Source organism: Daphnia pulex, chromosome 1 (assembly GCF_021134715.1).
Source record: "Daphnia pulex isolate KAP4 chromosome 1, ASM2113471v1".
Taxonomy (NCBI): Eukaryota; Metazoa; Arthropoda; class Branchiopoda; order Diplostraca; family Daphniidae; genus Daphnia; species Daphnia pulex.
In genome coordinates, this window is record NC_060017.1 from 7,730,925 (window position 1) to 7,754,161 (window position 23,237).

At 43.5% G+C, this 23,237-nt stretch overlaps 2 protein-coding genes across 2 annotated transcripts; one reads left to right on the plus strand and one right to left on the minus strand.

Annotated features, from left to right (window-relative positions):
* Nucleotides 1-1,086: 1,086 nt before the first annotated feature.
* Nucleotides 1,087-21,361, minus strand: LOC124200976. The gene is made up of 3 exons (XM_046597435.1): nucleotides 20,961-21,361; nucleotides 5,259-5,866; nucleotides 1,087-2,793 (listed from the first exon to the last, which is right to left on the minus strand). The coding sequence occupies exons 2-3, from the start codon at nucleotides 5,793-5,795 to the stop codon at nucleotides 2,281-2,283; spliced, it is 1,050 nt and encodes a 349-aa protein (XP_046453391.1). The 5' UTR covers nucleotides 5,796-5,866; nucleotides 20,961-21,361; the 3' UTR covers nucleotides 1,087-2,280.
* On the plus strand, nucleotides 10,020-11,707 carry LOC124201059 (endoribonuclease CG2145-like). Its single transcript, XM_046597519.1, has 5 exons — nucleotides 10,020-10,176; nucleotides 10,249-10,321; nucleotides 10,435-10,567; nucleotides 10,652-10,851; nucleotides 11,025-11,707. The coding sequence occupies exons 2-5, from the start codon at nucleotides 10,249-10,251 to the stop codon at nucleotides 11,495-11,497; spliced, it is 879 nt and encodes a 292-aa protein (XP_046453475.1). The 5' UTR covers nucleotides 10,020-10,176; the 3' UTR covers nucleotides 11,498-11,707.
* Nucleotides 21,362-23,237: the final 1,876 nt, after the last annotated feature.

A 23,237-nucleotide genomic window follows, 5' to 3' on the forward strand; every position in this document is an offset into this window, starting at 1 on the left:
AACTGTATCTGATAACCAATAGATCCCGAGGCCACGTATACGTGAAAAATGAAACGCCAAACCATTCAAACCTGAAACTTGTTTGCTGTAGATTTCGAGTCAGATTCTTGTTGAAAGATATACTAATCTGACACGTGTGGTAGCGAACCTTTGGAATCACTCTGTACCTTTTCGATATAATACTTTGCTGGGTTTATTCTTGTGTAAACACAGCGTTCACTGTTAATCAGACTCTACGTTTTACCTGTACATGGGTATTAGAAAAGGGGGGAGGGAAGCTAAGGTCAAACAAAAGTATTATTGTATTAACAGACGTTGGTGCTGGCATGAGAACAGTCACGTACGCCCGATATATATGACTCTATTACAGGTGAACGCGTGAGATGGAAAACTTTGGAATTTAGTAGAAAGATTAATTCCACAATTCAAGGCCCCCTGTATAACTTTGTCCTTTATTGCGCTGCTGGGCATTGTCCAACCAAAGGTGTATTTATCGTGACATCTCATCGATCTGTTCCCGTTTCCCCGCGCCAAGTTCGAATCGAACTATACGTTACCCCGATCACGTATAGGAAGAGAAACAGCAGAGCTTGTATGTACGAAAAGTTAGCCATTTCAAAAAATGGCCTGCCGTCTCACAACCGATTTTATTGGACATGGTATACAGCTGGATGGATAGAAGGACGTAACCTTATAATAACAACTGGCTTTCGCTTCATCGATATTATATCCTTACGGCGGTTATAGCCGTTAACCCGCGTTGGCCAGTGTGTCTATATATATACAATGTGTGTCACATATAATACTGGGTCTTCATTGATCTCACTCTGCCTTCTTGGCGAAACGGTGGCAACCTTGAACCTCATATAGAATCAATGCCGGCTGAATATGTTTGTGATGTGTACCATAAATCGATTGATTGTGCTGCTGCTGCTGAGCTTTTTTTTTCACTTTCCCGTGCGCGTGATCGTGATGTAATAACATAACGGGCGGAAATCGACTTCGCCCCGCAGGAGATTTATCATGATCCAACCAAGTTTGCGATTTAGACATCATTGAATAAGAAGAGAGAGAGAATCAGGCATCAGCAGGTAAAACGTTCAGTTTATTTGTGTCGGCCGGTATTATATAATAAATTACGACACGATGGGAATAGTTCACATAACATCGACGGGTTCTTTTTGGTTGGCATTCAAGAAATGACTTTTTGGTATAATAGAAAGAATAAATATTTAATACAATTCAGATTTATTGATAGCAAATCATCAAGTTCCCGAATAAACTCACTTGATTTCAAATGTTTTATTTGTTTTTTTTTCTTTTTTAAACGAGGGCGGGTGAGTTGCTGCGGATCTTAATAATTTCCAATCGAATTTCTGCATCACACCACTAACAAAACATGAGCTGACTACAATAGAGTCGCTGGCAAGCCTGCGCGGCTAAATCGTCTTCCTCATCATAAATCATAATAACAATATCTCGATAACACGATCGTGTTTTCCAATATATCCAGCAGACATTATACAGCACAACCGACAATAAATATACATAGACTCAAAATACATTATCCTATGTATAAATATAAATTTTACGATTCAGCAGTGTGTATGTAGTATATGTATGTAGTACAGGATGCATAACACGACGACGTGATATTTAAAAAAAAACACACAGCCCAAAATGACACAGATTGAATAGTGGAGGTAATAATGGTATAATGTAGAGGCTGTTTCTGTGTGTATATATGTATAATACCGAGCTCGGCAGCCGCGCGTGATATAAATTCAAAAAATCAAATGCAAATGAAAAAAGGACGTAGTACACAAATCAAATATAAACGTATGCATAAAATTTCACTTCCAATCAGCAGAGAACAATTTAAAAAAAAAATGTGCAACAATTGCGAACGGGAATCTTTGGTGTGTGTGTGTGTGTGTAAATATAATAAACGTCCCAACGGGAATCGTAAAAATCGAATCCGGTATAATACTTGATGTTAAACGTTTAGATCTTTACCAATAATAAAATAAACGCGACTGGGGGAAGATCGAACGGAATTGTTTTTGTTTTTTTCTCGCCAATCGACTCCCGTCCGCTCACGCAAATTACGCCGTAATAATAATAAAGCAATAGTAGAAAAGTGATTCAAGTCCCAAAAATTGATTTGTATATAATTTGATCATTTTAGAAATGTAGCGCGCTTAAAAAGCAACAACAAAATGGAAGGGGGCATTAATAATGAAATCAATGTCATTCTATTACTAAGTTGATGATGCGTTTTCAAACGCAAGTGATGGTGCCACCGACGCCGTGATGGTTGTCGGCGGATGAGCCGGCCATCGGTGTTATTTCGGTCGTTCCGCCGGTGCAGCTGAGAGCGTGAACGCTCTCCTCCGTCTCTTCTCTCAAGACCAGCGTCTGCAAGTCCATGGCGCTCTTGACCCGACGGGCGGCCGTCATAAAATGGGCCGTGGCGAAGACGACGACCGAATTCTGCCTGGGCCGCTGCTGGTGGTGCTGCTGGTGCTGGTAGTACGGGTCGCCGACGGAGCCGATTCCGTCGCCGTAGAACGGCAGTCCCGGCGAGAGGCAGGACGACGTCGATCCGTGGTGGTGGTGGTGGCGCAGTGGATGCGACGGATGGTGCTGGTGAATGAAAATGCCGGAAGGCGAAGCCGAAGGCCTCCGCCTCCCGGAAGAGAAATTGCTGGCCATCTGCTGGTGGTCGGCCGTGGGGCAATCGACGCAGCAGGCCGAGGAGATGTTGAGACGTGAGTGATGATGCAACCGCGGCTATTTTGTTCACCAGAATAAAACAAATGTTGGTTAGGAATTATAGTAGGTGAACTGGCAACATTATTACTATATATCTAGATGCGACTTGTATATTATTGATATGCTGGCCTCTTTTCTAGCTATAATTGTATTGGCCGTCTCCCCGTAGATTGTAGGGAGGGGTCGAATGCCCCCAGACGCTCAATGGGTGATATATTCTATGGTGCTGGCGTGAATCCTAAGTAGTTCCTTATTGATCCAAGATCCCCCCCTCCTCAGTTGGAATGGGGGTCTAGCAAAACACGTAGGCTGTGTGATGGCTCTGCAAGTTTGAGTTAGTCTAGTGTATATATAGTGTATAGCTCTCCTTATATTAGCCAGCAGCGTCGCCGGAGCTGGATGGATGAAAATGGGCTATTGACTCGACGTGTGGTCAATCGACTCGATCCGCTGGGCGACATACATATACGTATCGTCCGGCTACCCGTGCTGCCGGGCGCTCCATATATCCATTAGCCGAAAAAACAGCTGAGCCGCAATGGGAGGGAATTGAGAAGAAAGAAGAAAAAAAGACCAGCTTGTATAACGTACGGCCTATATATATTTCGAGGATCGGGCGATCCCTGTGCCGTTGTTTCACGAGAGTTATACGGGAGACTCACGTCACACGGTCATGTCAGCAGTTTTTATTTTTTTGAGCATGCACAACGTCGAGCGACCCACAGTGTGTCGAGGACAAAAGGGTATGTTGTATACTTGTATAGATCGTCGCGGAACAAATTTTGCGCGCCACTTGGAAATGGGTTTTGTTTCTTTCTTTTCAAATACCCATCAAGTCACACGTTCAAAGGAGTCTGAAATTTACATAAGAACGTCCGGTTCGCGCCTAATATCTTTTTCACCTATTCACGGTCCTTGTGCATATTATATAATGATTTCGATCGATTAATGGATCTTTTTACTACTAGCTATTCTAGCTTTTTCTATTTTCGTTATTATGCAAGCTGCGACCTTTGATTTATCTGTCACGTTGGCTTTTCCCGCGCGTGAAGGACGTGTCGATTTTCAAATGTCAGATGCTGACATTTTGGTCTGTTGTTTCCCTCCTTCGTTCGTCACCGAGATTCACGGCGATTATATAACTTTTTGCAAAATAAAAATGGAGAACAAACGCAACAAACCAAAAGAACGAGAAAAACCAAAACAAATGAGGAAATGCAGATTATAAAAAAAGGTTCACAAAAGTGGATAGGAAATGTATACTCGGTCGGGACAGATGCAGCGTGAGTCTCCCTACATACGCGATGCATTTTTTGACAGTCAAACTTTATTCGTGCACGAACATTCACGCTGACTGATTTCCTCGTTTCACAAACATCTGGGGGGAAAAGCGACTATGTGTCTATCGCAAATGCGTCGTAGTATATATACTACTGCCAATTCACGTTGATTGTACACGTATATACCTGTTATATATGTACATACAGGTCGATAAATCGAACGTCGTCGATGTTGACAAATGCACAGCTCGATATCTACAATAACAAACGAGGTGAAGCTGCTGCTGCTGCTGGCTTCTCTGGTGTCACACAGCGCACATGCCATTCCGACCATTTTTGATACAATTTTCCGCCGTGTAGAGCCGCACAGAGATAGGGAGAGGAGAGCTGTCGAGATTTGTTTAATCGGATTAAATGTCCCGACGAGATGATGAAGTTTGGCGCTAAATGCTATAAATACAGCAGTCGACCGTCTATATAGAGCGGGGCACTCTGGGCGAGGTACTGGTTTATAACCTCTCGCTTGGATTGAATAGACCAGAGCCTGTCAAGTGTCTGTAATGTAGGGCAAGACTTATATAAGCGAGAGAGGCCAGTGACCTTAATCATCTTCCGTCTAACGATCTCAACTCTGCTGTCCTGGCCATCTACCCCCCCCCCCCCCCCCATCCAGCAAGGACAGCATAGCCACCTCTCTCTCTCCACTCTCAAGCCTTTTGTTGCAATGGCGTTAGCGACAGAAATCTGAGCTCGTCTTTACCATCTGCAACTGTATACGGTTATACAAGTTGCTTAAAAGCCTTTCCTGCTGCTTGTCTGCCCAGCATAATGCGTTGCGAGTCTAAATACTACGTCTAAAGAGAGGATGAAGGCGGGCAAAAACCAACGCCATTATAGATGGCACAGTCGATGTTGCTGGAACCCAGCACGCTAAAACCAAAATAAAAATAAAAGGTTGAACGGAATGTAGAGCGTTGCTTCCGTCTGATTGCATCGGGCCCTAAACAAGTCACGTAATTATAGCCTATAACAAGTCTACTCTCATTTCTACAGCGCATCCCAAAACGGCAACTGGCAACTAAACCCACGATGGGCGTTTTGTATGAGAGACCAAATACTTTTCACGTGACGCTGTTATATTTACTATGTCAGATTGTCGAACGGCGCCATAGAAAGTCAGAGATAGTATATGATTTGATATACCGTGTGGGCCAGCTCGATCAATGGATAGGAGAGCCGATGGGGCGCCGTGGAGACGAGCAAAGGTGGGCCCGTGGTCCCGGCGGCTGCAATGGGAGCCAGCGATCCCCTAGGAGCGTCGATGAACTTGGGTTGGTAGGGCTCCAGCATCCGGATTTTGCCCCAGCGGTTGAAGAAGAGCGCCACGGCTCCGACCCAGAGGAGCAGCACCAACAGGACCAAACCGATCTCTTCGGCGCGGACGTTGAGGCCGCTGGGCGTGGTCATTTCGCTGTCGTTGATCGACGGGTAGGCGGGCGACGGGAAGGCGTCCGGGTCGTACTCCAGCGGCGGAGGTGGTCCTCCCGACGCCTCGACGATCATGCTGGCGTAGTTGTTGTGGTTCTTGCTCAGCACGGGGAAGATGGGAATGACGGACGATCCCGGATAGGGCGGTGGGTGGAGCCGTTCGGGGTACAATCCGTTGCGGTGGGCTCCCGTGCCGTCCATCACCGGCGGCGGAGGAGGATCGTACAGCGAAAATAGCAGCGGATTCTTCATGTTGAATAATAACTTGTTTTTGTGTCTTTTTTCCGTATCCAATTGCCAAGTTTGGAGTGAAAAGTTCAAACCTGTAAATAATCAACGACACGGGAAAGTGTTCAATTAATAGGCAGACGAATTTTGAGAAGCCGCTCAACATTTGATCCTGCTGGTGCTAGGCAGGGCCTTCATATTTAATACCGTGAGATATACACAGCTAGCTGCAATCGCTTCAGTCTAAATTATAGGCTTCAAAATATTTTGATGCAATAGAGTGCGAAGTATAGATTAGCAAATAGCGTACACCCTCGCTCAGATAATAACAGCCTGCTGCGCAAATTCATACAAAAGTTCCCGGTCGCTTTATTCCGGCATCAGCTCGGCGGGATATAATATCTAAGTGCAAACCTTAAAGAATAAAACCTTCGGCGACCAATCTGCTTTTGTCCCTTTTTTTCCTTCTAAAGTGCATTAAACCTCTCTATATCCTGATGGATTATGCAATAAGACACTGAAAAACTTTGGCCTTAACCCTGTTGACATTTCGGGAGGCTCTAGAGTATGTATACTGGACTGCACTATATCTATATATGCAAGAAGCCATTAGAGGGAATGATACTCTTTTGTTGGTTGTTGGAAGCAGCACAGTCTCGTGTTGTATAGTTTAGTCTGGAAAGAGAAAGAAAGAAAAGCTTCAAATTTAACGAGGCCGATGCTCCTACTGGAGACGAGGAGCCCACTTTCGCCCAAAAGAAAACAGGAGAAAAAGGAGAAAAAATAAAAAGTTTCTTCCTATACGTTAACAAAAGAGTTATGAAGCATTGTGTGCGTCGGGAGGAGCATATATAGTATGTATACTAACTGTGGAAAGAAAAACAGCGGTTAAAGCTATTCTATCCTTTCGGTCGTGTTTTTCTTCTTTCCCGCACTCTTTTGATCCTTTTTGGCCAATGGCTCAACTAACGAAGTGGGAAGATGTATCCTTCCGTCTGTGACGCCCGCGGCCGCCGTATAGATTGGCATCTAGGCTATAAAAGACTGGCAGCAGAGAGAGAGAACCGGAACTCGGCAGCACAATACCACCTCATTAAAATCTAACGTCTATATAATAGGAGGAAGTTTCGACTGTATAAAAACTTTGAAAAGGAGCAAATTCCCACCGAAAAATCCTTTTGATTCGGTTGATACAGAGAAAATCCAATCGATAATTCCTTCGTTTGCTTCACATTTTTATATGGTACACGTATAGAGAGAGAAACAAAGTGATTAACCGAGTTTTGATATTCAAATGAAGGGCCTCCGCATGTATTTCGTCACACAACTTGATTTGATCGTCATATCTCGGCGCTCAAAGGCTTTCACGACGTTATTTGAAATTTGAAAAAAATGCGCGCGCAATCATTTTCATTCAAATTCGCTACAAAAAGCTCAACCATACATCAGTCTTCGAATGCTGCGCGAAACCGCAGCAGTTGAATAAAGCCAGTTTCATCACATATTCGTGATTGGCTCAGCCGAGATTAAAATATTGTTAGATTGCCTTTTGTGGCTTATTATACGTCTCACTCTGTTTGTGTATATTTATGGAAACCGGCGTCGTTCATCAGGATTCGCTTGCCCCATTCATCAACACTGCTGCTGCACATGGCCATTTCTCTCTCTATGCTACAGTTGATGGTCTTTTTTCTCGTTGGGTTTTTGTTATGCTCTTCTCTCGTTTGTTTTGTTTCTTCTTTTTCCTTCTATTCTCATTTTTCCCGCTCCAACTGCGCAGCACTCAAAGTTTGAAAAGAGCGCGTGTCTAGCAGCAGCAGCAGCAGCGGGATATAGGACTAGAAAAAGTCTATATATGCTGCGCATGTATACACACACACACAGATATCCTTTTGTTTCTTGTTTTCTTTGTTTTGTTTTCTTTTTCTTTTTCTCCCGAAGCGTTACACTGTTGTTTGTCTGCCGTTACTCCGGTGCCGTCTTGTTGCGACGATGATTCATGGAATGGCAGCACAGCACACAAAGTTGCGCGCAAAAAAAGGCCCAGTTCAGCAGTATAGCTTTCCCCATTAATTTTTATATCGACAACTTTGCATATTTCTATACCATATAGCATCAGAGAGCTCAACTATACACACGCTCGCACGCTCCGTTAAGCTCCGCGCAGCAGGTCGCCATGGCAAAGAAGACGAATGTGTTTTTTTATTTTTTTGTTATTTGCTATTTTGGTTTGGATTTTTTACTCGACACTGGCAGAGAGCTCTATCGATAGTTGCTCTGCCTCTGTATGGCAAAATGTCACCGAGATGAAGCTATTAATATTCCTAGAAATATATTATGTAACCTAACTGAACCCGCGTCATCTGTCGCGCCATCTATAAAAATAATAGGAAGAGATTTGAAGGCGAGAGAAAAACGGGAAATGTTTTGCGAATTTCCAACTTTTATTACGGTACATTGTTCTGGTTTTTCGTGGTTGCCGTGCTGGCGAAACAAAACAAAATCTCGTCTAGGTGGATTAGAATCGTCTTGTTTGTTTTCTACAAAAGTATAAAAATAGTAGCTGATATGGCATAAAGGGGAGACGAGATATGGGGGGCAAAGGTGGGAAAAGAACAGACAAATTCGTGCAGCATATATAACAGACTGAGACTTTGCTGTGTTTCATTGTCGGTCCCCATCACAGATAAGTATAACTGCTGTATACGTGGATGATTGACATAAATCCCAAACAGAATACAAAGCGATGTGGTGAGTCTGCCGGCATGTATAAAGAGAGCGCGCCGTACGACAGTTCAATCTCGAGGGCAAAGGAGACTGAGTATATGAATTAGAAATATATGAATATAGCATCATAATGCATATAATTGTCTTCTATGCAAAGTCTTTATCGTGTTTTACGCAGACGTGGCATTGAACAAGGAAAGAAAATTGACAGCATATTAGAATACAGCTATCAAGTCTGCATCAGCTTTTCAAAGCCTGCAGAGATAATCAGAGAGTCAACTCTCTCTCTAATCGCTCTCGGTAGTTCCATTTATGTAATCAACTTGTTTGAGATAAATGACAACTAAATAAGACCAAAAGGTTAAGGATGAAATATATAAAATTCACCAGCACGGTGAATGGTGATTGGTATAATAGCGACGGGAATAAATTAAATAGATTGTTTAGTGTACTACTTTGGACAGAGAAAAGAGACGAGTTAATTAGACCATTTTCACTAATGTTAGAGTCCTGCAGTATTGGTCTATACGAGCGATGGTTGAATAACAGCAGGGTCGTTATCTCGATCCGGTAAGCTTACAGCGACGTTGAACCCCAATGCCACATACCTCTTATAAGCTATGTACAAACGATCTCATATAGTGTATAACTACCAATAATGCGCTGCTGTTGCTGAGCTCGTCAACAATTGCCTGTTGCCAACGGGACTTTATTGTTTCTATAGTTACGTCGAGTACAACAGACACGTGCATAGTAATAAGTCTAGACGATGTGTAGAAAACCAAACTAGCACTATACATGCATATACGCAGCTGTTTAATGTGCGGTCCGAAGCGATATCTATATACACTATAATTAAACAGAGTGCCAGCAAAGTGCAATATAGAGTCTGTATACAGGGAATATAACGGCCGGGGGACAAAGTTGTGATGTTTTTCAAAATGAACTGTGAGACTCATAGATATACCAATTTCAAGTACGGGGTATCGCATAACATATGTGGCCCGTCAGCAATGATACGAAAAAACATGATGATGACCCATCCAACCAAATTTTCCCGATCGCCAATGTTCTATGTAATTTGAATCAATTAGTACATCCGTCCCCCTATTACACAATACACAAATCCATAAAGTCCACTGCGCATTTTGTTATTTGTTCTAGGTAGAAACGAAATAAATAAATTTGATTGTCTAATTTTCTAATACAGTCAGTGCTTTGAATTTTCGTTTAGCTGTTGGTTTGTTTGAAATATCGCTCGAATCAGTAACTCGTTTATTGTAAATTGGAACCATTCACGTGACGAGATATGGTGTCCAGCATTAGACAGTGTGAGAAAAAACTGTACTGCTTTGGGCAAACAAATCGAACTCTCTGGTATGTTGTATAATTATATGAGTTGTGTTTTTATCAAAGGTTCCAATGGTCAGTCACGTAGACCATTTTCCATAGCGACTGCTTTGTTTTTTATGAGTCCTCTTGTACAAATAATATAATTTCATTGCTGATAGGGTTTGACTGTTGACAAACCTGTATACACTATTCCGCACGTAGGCAACATCCGATTCGACTGATAGCCGGGTATATAAACGGCCGATTTCGGTACTGAATGTCACAGTAGCAAGTATCAGCTTCTCTACAAGCAACTCCCTTGCAGCTTCTCCACTTCTCACCAAAGGTAATAATAGCATCAACTTTCAATAACAATTATTTTAAAATAATTCTATTCGTGAAATATAATTGCCATTAGATGAAACTCATCGCCATCGTCTCAGTCCTCGTTTTGGCCATCGGCGCATCCAACGCCAAGAGCCTCCGTGCCAGTAAGTTGAACATTTTAATTTCAATCTTTCAAAAAAATTAAAATTGAGTGAATATAGCTCTTGGTCATCGTGACTGTTGTTCATTTCGTGATCATTATAAATGTTAATTACAGGTACCATCACCGACGTCGAATTGCTCACCGTGTCCAAGGACTTGCACACCGGTGATGTCAATGGAGCCGTTGTCACTTTGGACCTCCAGAGCCAGACTGCTGCTGGAAGCATGTCAGATGTTGCTCCCGGCCCGTAAGGAGACTTTTGATATTTATTAGATTTTCACATTGAAAAGACCTTTTAATAATTTTCAATGTCATTTTTGAAATCGTATAGAATTATCGTCAGCGACCCACTTGCCGACTTTGCCAAGCCAACCTTCGCCGCTTTCCAGGCTCTGCTCAACAACTACCAGAAGAACGTCACCATCCAAGACACGTTCACTGCCCAGCAGTTGGCCGAAGAAGTGGCTTTCATCGACGCCGTCATGGAGACTAGCGTGATGCAATCACTCCACACCTTCCTCGTTTCCAAAGGTAGGCTACTGCGCCCCTCGTCTATTTTAATTTCTAAGTTTAATTTTAAATCAAATGGTTTTTTTAAATATATTAACTATGATATCATTCTTATAGTCTAATTTGAATTTTAAACGGTTCCGAGCTAGAAATTTTGAATTTCAATTAAATGACGTGATTGTCTGATTTGACAGGTGAGGCCAGCGCCGATGTTGCCGTTTTCAAGCAATTCCTGAGCACCATCTGGTTCGGCCGCTGGTCCGAATTCGTTGCCGGCGTTGTGGCCAGCAGCGGCTGGGAGCACACCAACGTCTTCGAGAGGCTGGAAGACAACACCATCGTCGGCTACCACAGCTGGATTTACTTGTACAACGAACAGGAGGATGGCGACTTCAACTACTTGGGCTACATTAACACCCTGGACACCGGCAAGACCACCGTCGTCTCCATGCCCGTCGACCTCTACGGCAGCACCAAGGCCGTCACCCAATTCAATTTTGGCGCCAGCCCCGAACTGGAACTCGCCCTCGGCACCTTGTGCTTCGTCGCCCGTCCCGACCTCGCCTGCGTCGTCAGCGGCTCCAACGGCGCCGCCTACAACTGGGACACCCACACCGTCACCTACAACGGTGTCCAGTACGTCGAGAGCTCCCACCCCATCTTTTAATCGGCTCTTTTGAATTCTAAATGAGCGGGGACGGACATGCCCATGTTTCTTTAAAAAAAAAACGACCGAGTCTAATAGCGGCTCCTCAACTTCTATTTTGATTACGCAATATTGATTGCGACTGTGTAATGATGTCAGCTGTACAGTGTTTTCGCGATATGTAAACCCAGTCGTGAATAATATACCTTTTCTATTATTCCGCAGAGAAAATAACGACTTATTGAATCGTTTTTTCTGCGACGAATGTACGAAACTGTACGAAATCAGCTCACGTGATTTGATACATTTCAAGGATAAAGTCATAAAACCAATAATAGCCCACAGCAGGTCGCGCATGACGAACGCACGACAACTCTGAATGTCTACATAGCTGTCTGCAATCATATACAAACAGGGAGGAGGGACTGTAATACGAAGCATTTTGTTTTTGATGATAACACGCCGGTATACGCCTCTATAGAGTTACACATTTCCCAGGCATACCCAGCCCCCACTGCAAATAGCGCAACACACAAGATTCCTCTTGTTTCTTGTCTTATTGAACTGCTGCTGTTGTATTTAGATGTCTAGAAAAGTATTGACTTTGTCGTCATTTGAATTCTAGCTGCGGCGCGCCCTTTTTTCCCATTTTCCCTCCTGTCTATCTATTCCGGCTCTCCTACTTACATCTGGGCTTACTGCAAAAAGAAAAAGAAAAGCTTTTTTCTCTCTCGTCGAGCTGTAGGTTACATCTCGTCTTTTCTTTTAGCCTTTCAAAAGTCTATACATAAGAGACTGTGCTGTCTATATGCTGTTGCTGCTGCTGCAACTACTCGTCTGCCGCTCGTCGTTCGACGGATGTTTGGCCAAGGCTTGGCACGTCCGCTCGCCGAAAGAAAAACCTCGGAGCTCATCGCTGCACGTCGTCAAAACACACAGAAAAAAAAGGAAACAAAAGATTTTGAACTGAGTAGATCTAAAAAAAAAAAGAGTGCCAAGCGACCATTGGAGCGGAGAGAGATAGAAGTTGTGCGTGTGTATAATATAGACACACACACACATAAAATGGAGCGCATCTTTTTTTATATTCCCCGCGCGCAGAATATAAGACACTGGAAAGATGTAGAGACACACACATCTGCTGGATGTAGTGTGTTATGTGTAGGGAGGTGCTGGAGACGACACACTCTATATTATAGACCACACGCACGTTCCACGGTTACGATTTCCCGCGGCTAATCGATATGGGCAGCATCTGTCTGGTCCGGCACACATTCCCCGGGCTATGTGATAGTAGTCAAAGGAAATCGGACACACATACGGATAAAATAACCAAGACCGACTGTTGTATATGTACTAGGCTTTTTGTCGTCGGCTATTTTTATTTTATTATTTTTTGGGGTCTACCCCGTTCGTTTATTTTTGTTTTTCCGAGCTGACGCAACACATCTGAAAGTTGCCGAAAGGAAAATTTAGGAGAAAATATTGACAATGTCTAAGGATTTTGTCGACTGTTGGATTCTTTATAGAGTCCGCCGCCGTCGCCCGATTTCTTTTTTTCCTTCCTTTCAAATCCTTTTGGACTCTTGGGTGTTTGTATACAGTATACGTCCAGCAGGCTGGACAATCGCCAGCCATCCGTGTGTACAGTCGAGAACGCGCGAATGTTCAAATAACGCTTCATCACCTTGGTTTTGACACATTTCGGGTCTGGGCCACGCGCTCTCTCTCTCTCTCTCTATTGCTGCTGAGATATAACCAGCAAGACATCCGAATCATCGCCTGCACTTCCGGTTGACCCACTATATGTTATAGAGCTAGAGTATATAGTAGTCTATATGCTGTATACTGCTCTATACACAGCACAGCGGTCTCCTATACTCTGATATAAACTGATAACGATCTGAGCGGGCGAGTGTTGTGCAGCATCAGCAGCCCAGGTCCGGGGTTGCCGGAAGATGAATGGGTCCGATGCTGGTCAACGATTGTTGTTGTGCCAGCCAACGTCGACCTATATGCCGCTTGCCGAGAAGGCCAGCACGCACATCGATCATATCTTATAATGCTGAATATGCATCAACTCAGTGTGTGTCATATCTATACACGTCTCACGCCCTGTCTCTTCTCATCTTCAACACGGCTGATGCTGGGCAACATATCTCCATCGCCGACAACTTTTTCGAGCTGCCCATGCAACACATACTCTTTCTTCTTCTGTGATGGTCACAACAAAAAAGAAAGAGACTGGCCAGGCAAAACAGAGGCCGGAATACACTACAAGACTCGCCAGGGGCCTCTTATATCTATGTTATACTACCCACGCTCCCGGAGCAGGAGCAGCTTATAGATGGTGCTGGAGTCTTAGTATGAGGGAACTTGAAGAGCATTACAGAAGGCTAGAAAGGAGGGAGTGGGGTCGTCTTTCTTGGTTAGGCCAGCACACAATCACCGTCGAGATGAGAGGCCAACATCAGCAATGCCATAAAGATCCGAGTTTGAACTCTTCGCCACACTGCTGGTTTATATTTATGGACAGTACACGCGAAAAGAGAGGAGAAACACAAAACTCATCAATACCCACCCCCCGACAAAAGTCTGATTTCTCAGATTATTCCATCATCATCTGCTATTCCGCAAATCTCAATTGCGTGTGGCTGATGAAAATGGAATAAGCCACTCGCTGAAATAAGTCGGTTCGTTGATGCGTAGGGATTTAGCGCTCCTTAAATCTACTACTACCCCATGACCTGTAATACCTTGAAAGGAAATGTGTGTGCCTGCTGATCTCATCTTTAGGTCGATGCGCAGTTTATATAGTACAGAGCCGCCGTGCGCTTGAATATAATCACAGTTGACTCTGTGTGTCGATTAAGACGATCGTGAAGCCTCGTTGTCACGAGTACGCACTCCACGCCAGTCAAAAGGCGTTCCATATTAACATTTGACGATAATGAATCAATATAACAAGGCCTCCCTTATAATTCTACATGTGCCACGAGCCGTCAAAATTCAGCTGATAAAAGATGTTCCTAGTCGAGGGTTTCCTTATCTACAAGTGAACTTGTATTGACTCGGTCACAGGAAGCCAAACGAACTGGGAATTGAATGCACAGCACTGCATATAGCTGTTGCTATATTATATTAAACTATAGTACACAGTTGATATACAGCGTTAAATACCTCGGTTGAATAGGGCGGAGTTGTGAGTGTGTGGAATGAAATGGAATCTAACGAATCCTGGTTCATTTGCCGGTATAGCGAGATAGAAGGAAGGAAATCAAATAGATCGAGCTTCGTATATAGTCGAGAGTTTATGGACGATACGGATGTTTGGTTTTCACGGTCGGTTACGCAGCTCCCATCCCTGTAGGAGCCATATAATAGGCCAGCAATGCCGACATGCGTCTGCATGTTATAAGCCAAGGAGAGCCAGAAACAATTCCGCCCGCGTTCGCCCCTAGCCACTACTAAAGGTTTTGATGAGTCTATTCGCTCTGTGCTGGCGCTGTATGTATAAGGTCATTCCTTACATATGGACCCTATGTGCACTACACAATGTATATAATACCTACTGAGGCTTCACTCCACTTAAATTTCCTTTTTGATTCTATTCGCCACTGCCAAAACATTTTCGGCTGGGGGCCTTTAGACTATGCGCAATCAATCGCATTAAATGCGTGTCTATATTCTTATACGGCTTCAGCTCAAGTTATTGTTATAGTTTCTCAAAAATGTTTCAGTCCGTGACACCATTCGAGCGTGAATGAATCCCTCAACAACTGTGGCGCACAGTACATATATAGTAGCTAGTCTTTTCAATCAATAATCTCACCCTACAAATAATAAGGCGCGGGAGTATATAGTATAGTTTTTTCTTTCTTTCTTCTTTTCTTTCCAGCAGACGTGAGAAATCAAATCTAATATATTCGACCTACTATATCTGTACATAGATGGATCGACTTTCCTATACTCCCTGGCGCTCCTTTTTCCCTCTCAGGAGACCCGATAGTAGTAGTATAGTCTCCTATACTATACACTATATAGATGCAGTTGCCTAGTTACCAAAAACACGGTCGAGAGATGAGACGGAAAAGAAGCTCTCCCCCTCAGCAGGGGAATATAAATCTATAGAGAAAAGAAGAAGAAAAAGTTCCTTGCTTTCCCGCTCTCTACTTCTTTATTTCCATCCCAGTAGGTCTGACATACAAAGGAGACTATATATACTATATAGATGTACACACACTACACAACGTGAGTGAAAGTGAGAGCTAGAAAAATATATAAGAAAAGAAAAAAAGAAAAGTCGAGAATTCAATCACAGCTAGCGGATGGGTGTGTGGGGCATCATCAAAAGGATCGGGTTAAACAACGTTCTCCCCGCCATTTGAAAAGAACTTTCTGGATCTCCTTTTTCCCGTTGCGTCTGACCCGAGAGCGAGTCTCTTTTTTTCTTTTTCTCAATCGTTATATACGTATACGCCTGTTTGCTGCTGACGCCTCTGCTGTTGCTTATATGCGTATAGACTCTAAACGCTATAGAGTCTTGTTTTCTTTTCATTTCACTCCGTCGATCACAGCAGCAGCAGTTGTATATATAGCTAATCAAATAGATATTATATCAAAACTACAAACAGAAGCAGCCTGACAACTGTCGAGAACTGCGCTGCTGCGCTTGATCTTCCGCGTCCCGTCCTTTTTTTATTTTTATTTTTTTTGTGATTTCCCGGTGCGGATGACATCATTTTCGATTCCCCTTTGGAGAGACTCTCCTCCCGACGCTCCTCCCTACTCCGATGGTGTGTGTGCGACGACGTCAAATGCAGCTGGTTGCTGTTCACTCTTTTATACGCGTGATATTATAGCGAAACGCTTGACGACGCCAACCAACAATCCCCAGGGTTTTATTGACGAAGGAGAATCTTATCAAATCATTTGGAGAAACTGCCGCCCACCACCACCCCCCTGAAAAAAAGAGGGAGGTGAAGAAGAAAAGACAAAACAAATAGGCACAACACGCGATATAATATTATATAAGACAAGATTGAAAGGGGCCCGCTGACATGTGTGGTGGCTCCCGGTTGTACCTCGGGTTTTGGCGGGCGTGAAACCTAATCTTGTCTCCCCCTCCGTGATGTGGGGGCGGTAAGAAAAGGACAAAACCCCACACGAAAAAATATAGTAGTAGGCTATAGTGGAGGAAGATTCATGTGTTAACGTTTGGGGCGGGTTATAGATGGAACTTGACAGCAGCGGCTGGGATATATCAAATGAACAGGAGAAAAGAAAAAGGGAAAAAGCCAGTCGACGACAATGCCCAGCCACACACAGGAGAGAACAAGGAAACTGCACCGGACACGCGCGCCGGTCTACTAAACAGGAGTTGATTGGGTATGATATAATACGGACGACGACGGTAGTACATATGAATATAAGGAGAGGACGGAAGCGTCAGCTGCTTCTGCCGGACAGCAACCCACCCTGGCACATGCCAACCGCAGTCTGAACACGAAGCAGATAGAAATTCCCTTTCTTCTGAAATAATATATGTCTAGTAGATGGGAGCTGTGTACCGCAAATGTCCAAAAGATGTATAGAATAAGAAAACACGGTATACTGACAATAGTGTCAGAAGCTGAAAAGAGTACATAGACTCTAGCTCTAGCTATTTCCATTTTGATTTGCCTCCGCCAGCCATTCAACCACTTCTTGAAGACTAGATTTGGTATTAGTGCCGGACTGAAATTGATCGGGTTGTATATAAGCAAATAGAACAAACAGGGCGCGGTCTCTAACGCCTTCCGCGTGATTTTGTCGCTTATTCCGCCGTTCGATCTTCGATAAGAAAGAGAGAGAGAGGCTATCGGCTAAATAAAGGACAATAGGGCGATCATCGCGTTTGTTTATATATCATAATGTATTGTATACGTAACGCGCGGTGATATCCGTACTATATGTACTGCCGTATCTGCGTGTAAATAAGTCAACACTCTATCGAGTGTGCTGGATGGTTGTGGAGGAAATCAAAAGACTCGATGGAGCGTGGCAAAAGTGGAAATGGATGAAATCGTTTCGGGGTCGAAAAGTTGTCTGAGATGAGTGTCACGCCGGGTCTTCTCTCGTTTCATTCCGCGCCATTTAGCCCGGTGAATACAAGCAGCTCAGCTCATCACGCAGCCATCATGTATAGACAGCGCAGCACACTCGACTTCGCACTCGACGATAGGCTGCTGATAGCGCCCATGACGGGAGATGGAATAACGGCGGCCAGCACGATTTGTTTCACAAATATCTGACTCTCTCTTAACTCAAAAAGTTTCCTATTAAGCGTCGAGCGCGGGCCGGGATTTTTTATAGTCTGCGATATGGGCCGTGATATACTGAAAAAGAAAAAAATAGCTATAATCGGAAGCTGCGTTTTCAACGTTATCGCATCCATATACGATAAGACAAGGGAAATAGGCAGCAGCAGCAGCAAAGAGAGAAAATGATGTACGGAAATGAGCAGAACTTTGTAGTTCAGCCCAACAATATAATATGCTGGCCGATATGTTGAACCCCGTTCGCCCATCTCACTTGTAAAATGCTATTAGACCTGCTCCTCTCATCTACATGTAGACTATTGAATGCCAGATACATCAATGCGGAAACTTTTGGGAAAGGAAACTGTACCTTGTATTAAATGCTGATGCGGACGAAGTTTGAGCGCTGCTGGTCATCTTTCATTTTTATTTCGAATGGCCTTTTGATTGTGCATCAGGATGTAATAATGTCTAAGATATATACTATAGCTGTGGAGATTGGCTATTCCTAAACTATTCGTGAGCTGAGTTTAGGAAAGTCAAATTTCATATTCACATCTCCGTTGATACATCAATCGTGAGGCTGGCTCTTATGAATAATATAGCGAGCAATCCTTGGTACAAGGTCAACATTTAGCCTTTCTCATGTCTATTTCGTCAAAGGACGTTCCTTGACGTTTATGCTATGTATAGACAGTCTGTATAATAATACTATAGGCGCGCTTATACACATTCGACGGTTCATCAGGATCTCTCTATACACTCCATGGAGGATTAAGACATGCTGTGGACGTTATATATGATAAAAGAGTTGGGAAAAAAGAAAGAGTCTATATATTATACCAGCTCCAAGCTCCAAGGGGAAATGGATTTATTCTTCACATAGCGCCAAGCCGGCCGAGAGCTCTGCTCTTCAATGCAAAACGATCGCTTGGAGCAACTCGCTCTTTTCTTTAAAAAAAAAAAAGGAAAAAAAACATCACTTTACATAAGATAATACTTTATGCAGATTCTCTAGTCTTATAAATATGTATAGTTGTGTATATAGAAATACTCAAAGCGGCGCGGGGTCACAGAGTGCCGCTGTCGGTAACGCCGAATAACTTACGATGAGCAAAGAAATATTACCTCTTTAATAATAAATTAAAGAAAATGAAACTCAAACGAAAAAGGGAGGACCTAGAAAAGTGTGACGCCAAACGATTACATACACACACACACAGATACGATAGAGATTGGTTATGCACTCGGCAAAACAACGTCAAACGCAGATGCTCAATATCTCTTGTATTTCTAGACGATCCTTATTCCGTATTATAAATTCGACGCGGTGTATTAGATCGAGAGAGAGATATACTGGGCCAGCTGCTTTTGCCGTGATTGAATCCTTTCCGCCCACTTTTCTTTTTCTTTTTTCCGGTCCGTTTCCATCGTCTATAATGTCTTGCCTATCTATGATTTCTTTCTTTCCTTTTTTCATTTCCTTTTCCTTTATTATCCTTTTTCTTTCTTTCTTTTTTGGGGTTTTGGTTTTGTTCTCCAGCGTCTGACTTTCATCAAGTAATCAATGCCCTTTCCGCCTACAGTACACGACGCAAAAAGCCAAACGGACGAGTCTCTTCTCTCTTGTTCCATCCGGACGGCGCGGTCTATCCACTGGTGGACGCAGCAATCCTCCGTCCAGCAATCGTGCCATGTACGCATCTAGTTGATGCGTAGATTGTCCACCCCCCACCCCATCTATTTATTAAGGGTCATCAACAGCCAATGTCTATTGCGCACTACCGTCTATATCTACTACATCCCCCTTCCCAATATAGGCGTGCTGGAACACCCAAAAGGGCAACCGATCCTTTTTCTCCGATCCCTATCGTCACGCCACACAAAGTACACATACACACACGCAGAAGAAGAAGAAAAACCACGAAAGGATCTGAAGGACACACACCATCCCGGCCGTCCGATTTGAAAGATGATGTCGGAAAAGGGCTCCTTGTGCGAGTTTGTTGTTTTGTATATCTACTCCCCCCCTGGCTCCTTGATACTCGCACGTTCCATGATGCATGAGATGCCCCTTGTCCTGACATAACCACCACTACTACTACTACACCGAGTACCGCTGTACACAGCATAGTCTAGTCCACACGCGGGGCCTTTTGCCGACAGCTCAAAAAAGATAAGAAGAGAGCTGCTGCTGCTGCCCAGTTATAATATACCGGGCGCACGTTATAAGACTCATTTGGCATTTGGCAATTTTATATATGTTGCGGTCAGCGCCCTATAGAACTCACATCAAGTACTATATAGAGTCGGCGTGTATGATTATTATAGTTGTTGTTGTTGTTGTGGTTTTCCACTCTAGTCCGTCATCGCCGGCGGTCTCGTGACAAGTTGGCAAATGCCAAGAACTGGGAAAACTAAAACAACCAACGAACGGAGAAAAGAAAAGAAAAGAAAAGAAGGAGACAGATGAAAGACGGAAGAGTTATCAAGGGACACACATCTAGAGAATCCGCACAGCTGGTACACACCATCCGGCCACACAAAACATGTACGGCCGGCCCTGCTGCTGGTCACATAAAAGTCTCGCGGGGGAGAAGGAAAAAAAAACAGACTAAACCGCGAACGGCCAACGTGCCAACGAGTATAATGAAAAACTTGTTTCTTTTTTCCTTTTTGGCCCACACACGCACGCGTACTTAACAGCTCTGATAACCTAACGGACGGACGGTTAACGAGAGTTTATACGGCTCATACTACGTATTATTCTGGCTTGCCATTTTGTTTCTTAATTTTTCGTCGGGACCCGTCATCCCGCCGTGGAGTTCGTATTATTGGCAGCATATTCATTTCCGTATTTCAAGATTCTCAACTCACACGAGGCTTATCAATCTGGAGTGTATTATGCATCAACACGCGTCCTATATACTTTGATATGCTTAGAGAGAGAGGCGCACAGCACGAGGCAAAGGTCTGAAATGTTCAACAGATGGCATTTTTAAAGATGAATGAATAAACGCTGGGGCACGAGAGTAGTATCTAAGCTGCCATCCAAATGCGGAGATGACAGTAATCTTTTACATCAGACCTCAACTCTCGTCTCATGTATACTCACTCACGAATATTTGAGACGCAAACTAGTTAGCTAATCATGAAAGGGTAGTACAGCATTATATTCCTCTTACCTGTTACCTGGTGATCTCCAGTTTGGTGATATTGCTGGGATGAATCGAATAAAGATATAACCGAAACGGTGCCCGGCTACTGCTGGACGAAAAAAAAATGGAGCCAACGATTTTCAAACGTCCGGGCGGATCATCTTCCCCTCTGCGCCTAGCTAGGATGGCATTTGATTAGGAGGAGAATTGATGGCTCACAGGATCCTGACAGCAGCAGCGATCGGGATGATTGTCTGACTGCTGATGCGGATGAGCGGAAGCGATGCGGTCGGTCGACGTGATGTTTTTTGATTGTGTAACACAGCAGCACACGAGGCAAACTGGGCAAAAGGAAAAGGACCAGAGAGATGGGGGACCGTGACTCTTGGCTCCTGACGGCTCCTTCTTGACTGTGAGCCGTAACCGACGCTTCCTCGACTAAATATCCCGCAGACCACCACCACCCACCACCCGTTTTCCGTCCACGGCGCTAGGGCGCACTTTCACGACGCATCAGGGCACGTCTATAATACGACGACGGACGGCCCACAGGACCAGCACAGGAGCAGGAGCAGCAGCCAGCACACCCTTTGGGCGATCGTCAGGCAAAAGGGAAAGAGAAATAAGCGAATCGCATTTCTAAATCTCGAGAGCGAAATGATTATTCTTAGATTATTATTCCTTATTTTCGGCGTCCGTTTTCTTCTTCTTTGGCCGGCCCTTTTCTCAACGCTGTATAATAGGCCTGGGCTTCTATCGTATTATTATGATATGCTGTATCGTTTCCATCGGTCGACCTTTTTATCTTTTCCTTTCAGCAGAGTCTCTGATTCTCAGGATAGCCTAGGATAGGGATTTGTTTTCGCTCGCCAGTCGCCACACACTTATTTATTTCTCGCTGGCCCAAGAGCATCAGAGAATAAGATGTTGAGCTGCCGCTCTTCTGGATTTATACTCGCTGGGATATATATATAAGATGGACTGTATGTGTGTGTGTCCGTATATATATATATACGGCTTCATCACCCAGTCAAGGCCTTATGTGTGCTGTTATAAGCGCAAAAAGAAAAAAGAACAAAACTAGAAGATGAAGTAGAGTAAGACGGCGCAGGAGGAAGTCGGAAAAAATACGGAAAGATATGACGGAGGAAGGAAGGAAATAAGAGCAAATCAAGCACGATGACGGTGTGTGGCCTTGGCACGGATGGCACCAGAGCTTCTTTGCGTTAGCTGGATGTGGGGGGTATAATATTCAAATGAGAATCGATTTGAGAATTCAAAGAGGAAATAGTCCCCAAAGAGAGAAAAATGACATAATTTCCCAATCGGCTTTCTATTATACTATACCATTGATATACTATAAATACTAGTAGCCCTATACTATTAGATTTACATTAATAGCCTCGAAATCCGATGGAATCGGTTTAACTTATTCAACATCGAGGACACAATTTCCTGACCGCCGAAATGTGTAATAGCCTATACTAGACGTTGAATAACTGTTAGCGGATTATTGCGGCTTAAATTGCATGCGTCTTATTTCTTCCCTATATAAACAGGAGAAGACCCGATTATATGTACAAGAAAAAATTGTATCCAACAACTTCTATACGGAGGAAGCCACAACAAAATTTTCTCTTCTTTTCAAAGAAACAAAAAATTAAAAAATAAATATGAATTTCCACGGAATGAGATAGCTGCCGATAGCTGCGCTTGAATAATACTACCAAATTATATACGGCAATTCCCCCCAAAAAATAATCACACTACAGAGCTATACTGTACACTAAAATGCCAAAATAAGAGGATCACAAAAGGTATATGACTGGCGAGCGTCTCAGGTGACACTCTGGGCTTGCGTTCATCTTCATCAACGTGTCGTGAGTTAATTCGTTTTTTAAAAATAGCCAGACTGCTGAAAAGGTAAGAAAAGACCCAAGCCGCCTGGTTGGTAATAATAACGGACCGTAAAGCCCCATGCAGCGTTATTATCAGCATGTTATATGATGTGAAAAAAGCCACTATATATGATAACATCCGAGCTTATTCCTATATAAACATGAAGGATCATCAGGGAAATGCCACATAATATATACAGTAGACATGTACATCTCTATATAGATATACCATAGATATAGAAAATAGAACCTTAGCACTTCACCCAGCAACTTGATTTATTACATTTAGACGTAATAACGTTTGCCTACTGTTATATATTCCTCTCGGATTGTATATACTCTAGTTTTCTCTCGCCCTGTTATTCACGATGGACTTGCGCTGCTCGTAGGCCTATTATGGGCGCCC

Coding starts and splice junctions, on each gene's coding strand:
- LOC124200976 (XM_046597435.1), bottom strand. CDS start 5,795: ATGAAGAATCCGCTGCTATTTTCGCTGTACGATCCTCCTCCGCCGCCG. Junction 2,794..5,258: donor TGATCGAGCTGGCCCACACG/GTATATCAAATC, acceptor TGAACAAAATAG/CCGCGGTTGCATCATCACTC.
- LOC124201059 (XM_046597519.1), top strand. CDS start 10,249: ATGAAACTCATCGCCATCGTCTCAGTCCTCGTTTTGGCCATCGGCGCA. Junction 10,568..10,651: donor TCAGATGTTGCTCCCGGCCC/GTAAGGAGACTT, acceptor GAAATCGTATAG/AATTATCGTCAGCGACCCAC. Junction 10,852..11,024: donor CACCTTCCTCGTTTCCAAAG/GTAGGCTACTGC, acceptor CTGATTTGACAG/GTGAGGCCAGCGCCGATGTT.